This window comes from Podarcis filfolensis (assembly GCF_964270895.1).
Source record: "Podarcis filfolensis genome assembly, chromosome: 8".
NCBI classification, from domain to species: domain Eukaryota; kingdom Metazoa; phylum Chordata; class Lepidosauria; order Squamata; family Lacertidae; genus Podarcis; species Podarcis filfolensis.
This window is the reverse complement of record NC_139611.1, coordinates 63,731,640-63,744,107: the sequence shown is the minus strand read 5'-3', so window position 1 is coordinate 63,744,107 and position 12,468 is coordinate 63,731,640. Positions and strand designations below refer to the sequence as shown.

General features: G+C 49.5%; 1 protein-coding gene across 1 annotated transcript in view; it reads right to left on the bottom strand.

Annotated features, from left to right (window-relative positions):
- EXTL1 (exostosin like glycosyltransferase 1) overlaps positions 1–12,468 on the bottom strand; it is a 65,157-nt gene that overhangs the window by 3,550 nt on the left and 49,139 nt on the right. Inside the window, exons 6-8 of the mRNA XM_083625524.1 lie at positions 7,405–7,523; positions 1,439–1,534; positions 485–571 (exon numbers count right to left, since the gene is read on the bottom strand). Of these exons, the coding sequence (XP_083481650.1) occupies positions 485–571; positions 1,439–1,534; positions 7,405–7,523 (302 nt within the window). The remainder of the gene's footprint in view (positions 1–484; positions 572–1,438; positions 1,535–7,404; positions 7,524–12,468) is intronic.

The following is a 12,468-nucleotide window of genomic DNA, read 5'->3' as shown; positions in this document are numbered from 1 at the left end:
ATCCTTGGCCCTCCCTGGTGTTGCCAGGCAGCAGCTCCCCGCTGAGGACCTTTGCGGCAAGGGAGTGAGGCTGAGCAGCTGGAACTCACTCAGCTCACGATGATGAAGGCAAAGGTCTTCCCTTGCTGGCAGTTCACCAGCTGAAAAGGAGAAATTCTACCAAGTTGTGGGAGAAGGAGAGAGATGGGAGTGCAAGGCCTCACCAAGCAGCTCAGCTAAAAGACCAACAGCTTTTGACTCATCTCCCCCCAAAAATCCATTCCTGTTGCTCACTACAATAACTTAATTATCTAAGAATTAGTGCCTAAGCTTGCTTTTTTCCTCCTCCCTCCCAGACTCTTTTCCTTTTGTGCTGTGTCTCTTCAATTGTGAGTGTGAGTCCAGGGCACTGCCCAACAAATATTATGCCCTTTGGCATGCTCATATATTACGGGTGCCCATGTCTGCAAGCAAACCATTAAAAGGCTCAGGAGAGCTGCCTCACCTCACCGGTTGAGAGGCTGGTGTGTTCATCCAGACTCAGCACCGCATCTGTCCCAATGGCGGAGTAAGGCAAAAACCGGTCACTAACCTTCAGCAGAAGAGAAGGAGACACAAGAGGGACATGGATCAAAATGACAGCATACTGTAGTATTATTTAGGCATTATCAAGAAAATAGTATTGAAGGAAGATCAAGAAATGACCGTTCATTTACTTCATGCAGCACGAATGACCGTAGATCAGGCATGAAAAAAGGAAGGAATACCAAAAGGCGAAGAATGATTAAGTAAAATCTGGCATATTGCACCAAGGATTAAATTCACAAAAAATGGTTATGGTTAGGCAGGGAAGACATGATAACACCTTTACTGAAAAATCAGAGTTTGTTTATTTCTGTGATGGGATGGTGAGCTGCTTGTGCGTAAAATCCTGATCCCTCAGAGTTTGGCTAAGTCCCCAAACCTCTGTCTGTGATGGAGCTCCTTAAGCATGGCTCCATCAATCGCTCGTTGAATCGGACAGTGGGCGTTTACGGAACTTCTTCCAGCATAAAAGCTCCTTAACGGAAACGTGTCTTCTGGACTCTCGGCGTGACAGTTTCTGCCGAGGAGTGGGTGTCCCTACGGGAGGTCCTGAAACCTCCCCACTGTTCTCGCTTGAAGTGTCTCTGAGCCCTCCCTCCGACTCACTTTCCCTTGGAACTCCACTTCTCCCCCTGCTGGTCCCCTCCTCCGCTGAGTGGTCTCTCTCACCCTCCATGAGCCCTTTCACCTCCTTCGTCTCAGATGACAGTTCCCTGACAATTTCCTATTGGAATGAGAGAACTCGGGGCAAAATAAACTCTGATATGTTACTGTGAATAATTGTAAGAAGAATTTCATTTGCATTTATCCGGGGTACGTTAATGCCAATGTTTTAACTTCTGTATCTCCTTCACAGCAGTCAAAGGCAGCATACCTTGCTGCTGCCTTGGATGATGGTCAAAGGTACCGTCGTCTGAGGCCATTTACTGCTCTGTGGGGGTGGCTTCTCACAGCTCCATAAAACTAAAATCTGTATTTAAAGAAAGAAGAAGAGGAGGCATATCACTCACAGAATCATATGTCAACTGTCACAGACAAATGTGCGTGAGCACACATTTCCAGAACGCCCTCTACCACACTGCGGGGGAGGGGGGGCGGTTGCCTTTTACTTTCTACATATCATTCTAAGGCTAACCCCACCCCAGATCAGGAGTGAGGGGGAATGTTGCCTTTTCATCTTAAGAGATAACGCCTCTTCCTGCTTTTATCTCAACACTGGGATCAGAGATAAAAGATCCCTCTGCCTGTTCTTTAGAGAGGATCTCTGAAGAGCAGTCTGTGGGATTTTATATCATGAGATAAAGTGCTCTCGCTGCCCTCCAGAAGTGGCTCTCTAAAGATCAGGCTTTATCTCCCAATCAGATTGGCTGCAAGGGCTGGCAGGCCTGTGGCTTGGTGGGCTGGATACGGCCCCATAGGCTGCAGGTGAAGCATTCTTGGAGTAGAGTAGACCGTGTGATGCTGGCCCTCCACCTTCGTCCAAGCAGCTGACTGAAAGTTGGAGGAAGGTGGATAAATGGGTTTTATCTCGCTTATGTTAAAAGGAGAGCGAATTATAAGGGGGGGGGGGAAAGGGAGGCGATATAGAACAGAAGGATGGCCCCTTTGCAAGTAGTGCACATTTCTTAAAGAGCTTTAGGGTGCAGGAAGATGCTTTTATCTACCTGGAGTTCTCAGATAAAAGCTAACTTTTCCCGACTCCATCCTAACTTCAAAAGGCTGTATATGAAAGGTCACCAACGGACCAGATTTTAAAAACAAACAAACTGAAACTGGCTTGCTTTTGGGACTTTAAGAGAGGTTTGGTCTGCAGAACTCAGCAAGTGAAACTAGTTAATGGCATGGAATTAATAACCAGTCTCCAGCTTCATTGCTGCAAATCAAATGGCCTTAAAGGGACAACTCAGGTGCAAAAGCTGGCAAACCTATCTGTATGTAATCAGACAGCCTGGGCTTGAGGTTTTTTAAATATGTTTGCATGTGTATGTATTTAGATAGTAAGGAAGGTGTGTTTGCCTCTGTGTACTGTACATACAGTAACTCCCTCCGAAACCCACGGCCAGCCCAGCCCAGCCCTCTTCTACCCCAGCAAATAAAAGTATCCTTACCTTGATTAACCTTTTTAATCAAACAGACTGGGGAGTTGCCAGGGGCCTCACCCATGTTTTGTATAAAAACAAAAAAAATAAATGGAGAGAATAGCATAAAGTCTCCTGTTCCTTGGCCTGTGGTTGCTAAATATCAGGGCCAGGAATGAGGAAGCCATTTCGGCCTCTGAGTTGCCGTACCTTTCCATGTATAAGATTAAGTTTTTTCCTTAAAAGTCATGCTAAAAAGTGGGGGTCGTCTTACACATGGGTAGTGCATAGGGTGGACGTTTTATTGGTTGCTGCTGCGTCTGTAAGTGGCTATTGTGCATTTTATTGGTTGCTGCGTCAATAGGTGGTGTTGATTGGTTGACACTCCAGCAGTTGGGTGGGTAATAGGCACATGCGGGTGAGTGATTTTCGACATTCCTCCACAAAAAAAGCTCAACAACTCTGTACCATCTCCCCCCATTTTCTTAGGGTCCCCAAAAATAGCAGATGTCCTATACATGGGGGCGTCTTATAGACGGAAAAGTATGGTACATTCCCTTCTAGGCAACTTTCCAGGTCAAATTCTAGTGGTGGGTGGCGTCAGAGGCAAAAGTGGGCAGAGCAAGAATATCGACTTACACACACACCTCCCACTGAGGCAAGCAAGAAGCATTATCAGGCTGAAAGAAAACCTTCCCTACCTGCATGAATGGCGTCATGTCAGCCTTAGGCTGCATTTTATGAGAAACTTTCCCTGGATTGATGACAACTGTCTTTGTGTTTAGCTACTCACTATCCTGCCCCACATCCTATTTCAAAGGATTTATTTTTATGTTTGTATCTCTAATTTTTTTTTTCTTTTAGAAAAGAATACTTACCGTCGACCATATAATTACCATGCTAGAAGCAATTACAGTTCCGCTCTAATAGATGACATCTAGAGTATGCGCTTTAATACAACCTCAATATTATTACTAAAAGCAAAGCATCGTTGCTAATAAAAGACTCTCGTGGGGGAGAGCGCGTATTGTAATGGGTCTATTTCGTTTAATTTAGCAAGAAGGCTTTATATTTCTCCAGTGATTTGAGTTTCCCACTCCACATCTTCTTTGCCTTCTGCATGAGCTAGAAAGTTAACGCAGGAATGTAGGAAGAGGCCTTTTACAGCAGGAGAGTGCATCGTTCCATTGACTCAGCACGATCTACGATGGCTGTGAAAAGGGTTCTCGAGGGTTTCAGACAGGGATCTTTCAGAGCCCTCTCTGGAGAGGTTGGGAGCTGAACCTGGGATCTTCTGAATGCAAAACATGTGCTTTATGGCTTTAAAGCACAAGATCCCCTCCCCCCCAAAAAGAACGGTGGGAACTGTAGTTTGTTTAAGGCGTTGGGAACTGTAGCTCAGTTAGGGGTAAAATACAGTTCCCAGGATTCTTGGGGGGGGAGCTATGTGCTTTAAATGTATGGCATGCACACAGCTTTTATCACTTAACTACATTTCCCCAAGGATGCAAATCATTCTTCTTATGAGGTCAGCATGTCTAGCAGCCTTTACTTGTTGTGCTAATATGGCCATCCTGAAGCTATTACCATAGAATCATAGAGTTGGAAGGGAACCTGAGGATCATCTAGTCCAACCCCCAGCAATGCAGGAATCTGCAGCTGTCCCTCATGGGGATTGCCATGCATTGTGGCAGTGAACTCGTGCATGGGAAGAGAAATCATTGTGGTGGGCTACCTTGCACTCTTTTTTTCTTCTTTCTTTTGCAGAGGTTTGAGCAGCATTTTCTTCCACTCACAATCATGAACTCAAGGAAAGTGCCGATTAGGCCATCTAGCTTGCTTCCAGCTGTGAGTTTATTGTGCAATTTCACACGGGAGAGCTCTTGTGTGATCTCAGTGACTTGTATGTGCATGTCAGAGGCAGGTTCCGCAGGGTATCATCATCGCAATGGAATGCCAGCCCATACTTTTGTTACACTTCATGCAGATTTTCCCATACCATGGAGAATCCTATTTGTAAAAATGAGCCACGATGCATCTTCTGTCACAGTTGGTGTGGAGGGGTGGGCGACTGGTCACTTGTGAGGTTGTGTTTCACTGACTGCTCTCTATTACCACATCCCTATTTCCACTTGCCCAATATGGCCATTTTATTTCCAGAGGCCCAAGTGACTAAAAGAGGGTTCCTACTTCCACTGACTGCTGCAGCCTGGAGGCATGCCTGTATTCAAGAACCCAGCTTGAAGGAGCTAATTTCTCAAGATCTTCACAAAGTAAAAAAAAGGGGAAATATATCAGCCTTTTAAATACTGTACTAATAATATGGTGGTTTTGCACAAGACTGGCTATCACAATTCTGCTATTTCGTTGCAGGTTGACTCAGCTAAATATTGGTCCTGCAGAGTCCGTATTATTATTTTAAAAGACACAAAATGGAGATGGATTTTGCCTCATCCCTAGAAAAAGCACAAGGCTCCACTTTGCCGACCAAAACATGATCCTCCTCATCATAAACAATAAAATGAGTAGGGCAGGGAGGACCATGCACAATAAAGGCTGTGTACATACCATACATGTAAGGCATACCCCCTACTGGGCAAATGATCATGGGAACTGTAGTTTACCACCCACTGAGTTACAACCCCCAGAAGCTTTAGCAAACTACAGTTCCCAGAATTCTTGGGGAAAGGTGTTTTAAATCACATGGTGTGCACACAGCTGAGATAAAAAAAAATTAAGGGTAGCAAATCAGAAGGGAAGAGCTGAATTTCCATTGTGCGCTGTGCTTGTTTAGAACTGGTTGCCTCAACTCCTGGTTGTAGCTGGCGCCATGCCATTGTGGACGACACCTCAACAAGCACTGCTTCTCCTTGGTTAAGACCAGAATGGCTGCATTTTTGTAGGCTTCCCCTGTTCTGTTCTTTCCTGCCCTACATCCAGGGTTGTGAATAGGTTGCAGATCAATATCCTGCTTTCTCCTCGCAACCATCTTATGGGTTGGCATTCCGGCTTTATAATTGGGAGGCAGCCCAAAGCCACAAATCTTTTGTGGCATGACTGAACAAGGGAGCTGGGCCTCTCTCAGAGGCCAGCCCTACCATCAGGCAGAATGAAGCGGCAGCCTCAGGCTACTGGGTGTCATTAAAGGGCAAATTGGAAGCTATTTATTATCATCACATTTTTTTAGAAGCAGGGAGTGGGAAGAGGTATACAGGGGGGTGTTCCATCTGCTTCATGGGGCGTAATGACTTGACCTGCCTTGAGTGCGATACACTTTGATTTGCGAGACAGGATGCACCATTTGCTACTCGGCCTCAGGCCGCAAAATATATTGGGCCAGCCCAGCCTCCCGCCAGAGAAAACCCAGTCTTCCGTCTACCACATACCATCTGAGACTGGGTGCCTGAACATATGTACTTCGAACAAGTTCAGCTGAAGTAAAATGGGCCCCCTGATTAATCTATAAATTCAGTTTCTCTTAGTTCCCTCCCCCAAATTCAGTTCTCAGCTGGTAGAGCATGAGACTTAATTTCAGGGTCGTGGGTTCGAGGACAAAAGAATCCTCCATTGCAAGGGGTTGGACTAGATGAGCCTCATGGTCCCTTCCAACTCTATAATTCTATGTTTCTTATAAAAGTATAATTATTATTATTATTATTATTATTATTAAAAAATAAAGATCCTTATGAAAATTCAGTAGCATTTTACTGTGAATTTTTCCTAATATATACTTTCATATGTCATTCCGCCTAACAGACACATTTTGGCCAAGCCATTTCCCCTAATACGATGCATTTTTGAATGTCACTTTCACTAACATATGCATTTTTTATCGAAACTGTACACATTACCTGGCTGGAGAGCTGCCTCTCAGAATTCGCAGAAGCGCACATTTGGAAAGAAAGCTGGCATTTCGGTTCGCACACTGCTTCGGAAAGTGCGAATTTAGTTCACACTTCATATGTGAGTTGAATCGCCCCCCTCCCCTACCCCTACTTCAGAGTAAACATGGCCTGGATCCAGGGTGCAATGGCATCCTGGGCTGGCATGCCCAGGCCAATTTGCTGCTGTGCATTTCTGAGCACCTGGGGTGGCCTGAGATGGGTGAGGCCTGTTGGCAGAATTCTTCTTCAGCAAGACATAATTGCTGACAGGACTTGCCCTGCAGGTAGAAGGAGAGGTGAGCACCTGCTGGCAGTGGCAGTGGCTGTATGCCCACCCAGGTGCTTCCTCCAAGCTGCCAACCATTCCAGGGAAAGAAATCTACCATCTCTGACATTTTGCCTTGGTGCATATGGAGGGGCGGAAGAATGTCTCACTGGAGAGTTTTTTTTAAAAAAGGGCATCAGCAGTAGGACAGGAATTGTTACATTGGCACCATCAAGGCAGGACTTTAGGGCAGACACCCACAGTCCTGTTCAGCAGAATGAGCACAAGGACCACCCAAATACAGCAGAGTTAGTATATCACGATTTGATGCAAGTGATTTATATGAGCATATAAAGCAGGTGCAGGGAAACCTTTGGGCCTCCAGATGTCGCTGAACTACAACTCCCATCAGCCCCAGCAGACATGGCCAATGGCCAGGGATGAGGGGAGTTGTAGTTCAGCGACATTTGGAGGGCCAAAGGTTCTTCAGACCTGATCAAAACAGTTCCTCTCCCCTCTGCTCCTCTGATAACAGCATTAAGACCAGTGTGCAGTTCTCCCAGAAAGCCACTGTACTATACCGTAGGTAGGACAAGCCACACCTCCTGCTTACCTGGGCGCAGTACTGGGACCCAGAGACAGCTTGGATGAGCTTGAGGATGGGCTGAGAAAGGGAGACAATAGGCGAGACAGCCCGGATGAATGCTGTAAATTTGTTGGAGGGGCTGGATCCTGTTACAGGGAGAAACACAATTAGTATGAAATACCAAAACCGCTCCTTGTGCCCCACCTTTTCCATGCATCCCTGCCTGTCCCAAGGAATTTGCCATCTGTAATGCAACACAAAACAACAGAGGAAAGGGCAAAGAGGGAGAGTGGGGCAAAATGGAGTGGTTTGGGGGATCGTTGGGGTGGAATATCGCCCATCATGTGATGCTGCTGCTAAAAGGTACAGGTATGACAGGTACAGAGCCTTTGCAGCTGAGGCACGGAGGCAGGCTCCATTCACCCTCTGCGTGGGCTCTGCATGGGCCCTCCTGGCACAGGCCCCCACCCTAGCTGCCCAGTCCACCGGGGGGAGGGGCGCAACACTTGCCATGCCCCGGGCACCGGCAACCCACGCTATGCCGCTGCTCTGTTGTAGTGGCACCTACCCTTCCATTATGTACCAGACAGTTGGTGTTACTATTATCTTTTTGCCCCCTTCTCTATTTCTAGTGTACACCTCAGTAGAGGGTTGAAGGACAAGCATGGAGGGGAGGCATCTGAATGTGTGCTCCCACCCATCAGCTGGTGAGCAGTAGGAGTACACCTTGCTCAAGGCTTTCAAACACTCCTTGAGTTTCTCCTTCAAACCTCTGCTAAGGTTTAAAGGAGCAGTGTGGAGGGTGGGTGTGAATGCACCTCCAACACTCCCCCTCTTCTTCTTCTAAGCTCCGCAGTTTGAAGGAGAAATGTGGGGGTAAGGGTGGGGGTCTGAAAGCCCTTTGTAAACATCCCTGTGTGAGGATGTTCACAAAGGGCTGTTGGAAAGCTCTGCAGTTTACTTTGAAGCCTTGTCAATCGGGCCTTCAAAGAGAAGCATCATCTGCCATCACTATGGCATCAGGTGTGAATGACAGGTGGGCAGCCCTGCTTGCTCTACCCTCCGTAACTTCGCTTAATCCCTTCCATTGCTTTCAGGCTCCTTGGGAATATAGGCCTCTGTGCAAGGATGTGCCCAGATGGTGCAGTAATAACCATCGTTCCTTCTAATAGCAAACACAGCTGCCAGATGCCGGCAGAACTGTAGCTAAAATGGGACCACTGGAAAAGACAAGAGGACAGTATCAGCCTCCAAGGTTTACAGAGGATATAGCAAAAATATGTAGGGGGAGTCACCCACTCAGGCATCACAGTAAGGACTGTGCATAAATAAGACAGTAATTGTTATTGTAATAATTAGGAATGGGTGAGACTTTCGATTCAGTTCATGCTTTCCAAAAAACTATGCAAATTTTACAAAATATGAAATATACTCAGAGTCGCAAAGTGATTTCATGCTCTTTATTCAGCTCATAGTGGTGAGGAGGAATGAATGAATGAAAGTCCCCTCAAAGTATCTGCTTTATATACATTATTTACACAATGGGCTGCACATGATTGGCTAATTCCGGAATTCTACTGTAAGCCAATCAAGTTGTGGATTCACTTCTATCTGGAGCATGATTGGGTGGTTCCTGCCAACCAATCATACTGCTGCATTGTTCTAGGACCAATCAGACTGCTGCATTCTGAATCCTATTGTTCTAGGACCAATCAGACTGCTGCCTTTTGGATCCTATTGTTCTAGGACCAATCAGACTGCTGCAGTTTGGATCCTATTCAACTCAGTACATAACACCCCTCCCCTCTAAGTTCCAGTCCTGCCCGGGAGGTCGCATTCATAGTCCTCAAGGTACACCGGTGGCCTACGTGTGCGTTGCGGCCTGGGTTCAGGTTCTGGCTCATGTTCCAAGGATGCTGGCTGTGATGGGCCTGTTTGGTCTGGTGCAACCGGCTCGCTCAGTCGTGGTTCTGGTTCCGGTGTCCTTTCGGCCTCGCGGGTCCTCTCTGTATTTACTGATTCTGCCTCTCCTGCTGGCCCCTCCTGCTCTATGGGCCTCACTGCCCCTCTGTTCCCTTGGGACTCCTCTGACCTTTCCTCCTCCTGGTTTTCTCCCGGGAATCGTCGCCGTATCTGGTCGCAGTGGCGGCGCCAGCATTGCCCCCCATCCGTTAGCAACTCGTACGACACGGGACCAGTGACCCTGGTGACTGTGGCGGGTACCCATGCTGGGCCTGCCCCAAAATTCTTTGCGTACACTGGGTCCTGGGCCTCGAAGGTCCGGGGGTTCCTGCCTTCCCCCACCACTACCTCATCCTGAGCTCTATCGGGGTGAAGGCGGTCCAATCTGATTGCAAGGCGCCGACCCATTAGTAGTTCAGCGGGGCTCCGGCCAGTCGTTGAGCTGGGGGTGCTGTGTTGTGCTAGGAGGAATGTGGCAAGGCGGTACTCCCAATCCCCTTGCGTCATGCGGCGAAGGGTGTCCTTGGTGGTCCGCACCATGCGTTCTGCTTGGCCATTGGTGGCAGGGTGGAATGGCGCCGAACGGATGTGGCGGATGGCGTTCTGCGCTGTGAAGGTTTGGAATTCTCCTGACGTAAATGCAGTCCCGTTGTCTGAGACGAGAGTGTCAGGGAGCCCGTGGGTTGCAAACAGCCTGCGTAGTACCCGGATGGCTGCGAACGTAGAAGTGGACGGTACCAGTGCGACTTCCAGCCATTTGGTGTAGGAGTCCACCACTATGAAGAATGTTTTCCCCTGAAAGGGGCCAGCGAAGTCCACATGCAGGCGTGACCATGGTGCTCGGGCGGACTCCCAGGACTGGACTGGGGCCCTTGGGGGATCTGGGCGGGATTCTTGGCAGGCCTGGCAGTGTTTGACCCAGGCCTCTATCTCTCCGTCGATCCCCGGCCACCACACATAACTCCTGGCAAGGGCCTTCATTCTTACTACCCCTGGGTGTGTCTCGTGTAGGGCTGTGAGGACCCTTTTGCGGAGGGGCTGGGGAACAACGACCCTGCTTCCCCATAACAGGCACCCCTTGTGGGCCGACAGTTCATGTTTGCGGGTTGTGTAGCCGGCGAATTCTGGCCCGGGGCTGCTGCTGGGCCATCCCCTCCACACCCAGTCCAGGACCCGGGAGATGACCCTATCTTTCTTGGAATGGTGTGCAACTTCTTGTGCCTGAATGGGGCGGTCGGGAAGCAGCTCCAGGCTCATAACCTCTTGTGCAGGTGCTGGGTCGGGGCCTGTTTCCGGTAGTGGTAGCCTGCTGAGGGCGTCCGCATGGCCCATCGCCTTCCCAGGGCGGTGAATCAGTGCATACTGGTAGCTGGCAAGGAAAATTGACCACCTGAGGACACGAGGAGACAGCACTTGGGGGGTCTGCTTTTCGGGGGCAAACAAGCCAAGCAAGGGCTTGTGGTCAGTCACCACGGTGAAGGACAAGAAATCATGGAATTTTTTTACTCCCTTCACGATTGCCAGACCCTCCTTGTCGATTTGCGAGTAGTTCCGCTCGGTTGCGTTGAGTGTCTGGGAAAAGTATGCCACCGGTACCTCTCTTCCATCCGGGAGTTGGTGTCCCAGGACAGCGCCAATGCCATAGGGTGAGGCGTCGCATGCTAGCAACACCGGCAGCCTCTCGTCGAAGTGTGCCAAGACCGAGTTTGAGACAAGCAAGTCCTTGACTGCCTGGAATGCGGCCTCCTGGCGCTGGCCCCACACCCAAGGGGCCCGCTTTTCCAGGAGTCTGTGTAGGGGCTCCGCTACCGCCGCCTTGTGGGGAAGGAAGGAATGGTAAAAGTTCAATAGTCCCAAGAAGGCCTGAAGTTCAGTCTTGTTCTTGGGCGCTGGGGCATCACAAATGGCCCGTACCTTGTCCCCAGTCGGGTGGACCCCTTCTGCGTCCACCATAAATCCCAGAAAGTCCACCTGAGGCACTCCTAGTAGACATTTTTCCCGCTTCACCTTGAGACCCGCCGTCTGGAAACGGTGCAGAACGGTGCGGAGGCGGTCCTCAAACTCCTCTGGTGTGGGCCCGGCAATCAACACATCGTCGAAGAAGGGGGTGACGCCAGGAATCCCTTTAAGGAGAGAGTCCATTAGATTCTGGAATATGCCTGGTGCCACGCTGACACCGAATTGCAGCCGCTTTACCCTGAACGCTCCTCTGTGCGTCACAATCGTCTGTGCCTCTGCTGTGGCCTCATCTACTGGCAGTTGTTGATATGCTTGGGCCAAGTCCAGCTTGCCAAAAATTTTCGACCCAGCCAGGGTGGCAAGGACATGGCTGACCACTGGCACTGGGTATGCATGGGCCGTGAGGGCCTTGTTTATGGTACATTTGTAGTCTGCGCAGATGCGGACCGAACCATTAGGCTTGACGGGTGTGACGATTGGGGTTTCCCAGGGGGCATTAGGCACCGGCTCCAGCACTCCTTGCTCCACCAGTCGGTCCAATTCCTCGTCTATATGGGGTTTCAGGGCGAACGGGACCCGGCGGGCCTTGAGCCTGACTGGTCGTACTGCGGGGTCAAGCTGTAGAGCAATGGGGGGGCCCGTATACTGTCCCAATTTCCCATCAAAAACCCCCGGAAATTCCTTGCATATGGCGTCCACGTCCACTTGTAAGGTAGTGTGGTTCACCCCGGTGACGGCTAGCCCCAGTGGTCCAAACCATGCCAATCCCATTAAGCTAATGTAGGGGCCCTTGACCACAAGCAAGTCCAGTTGCCGCGTCCGCCCTTGGTATTGCACCCTGAAGGTCCCCACCCCCATTGTGGGGACCTTACGTTTCTGGAAGTCCCGGAGGGTGAATGGGGCCGGCCTGAGTTTGGGACCCCCAGTAGGACACAGTTTCCTTAAGGTCCTTGCCGAGATTATGGATAGAGTTGAACCCGTGTCAAGCTCCATGCGGCATGGGGCCCTCTCTATCTGTACCTCTACATAAATTTTCTCTACGTTGGGGTGGGGCAACTGGTATACCTGGAAGTCCGTGAGCTCCATCGAGTTGCCTTGGTGTGTTGGGCCCCGGGACCTGGGGCTCTTGGATTGGTCATCTGATGCCTGGCGTCGGGTGGGCCGAGCTCG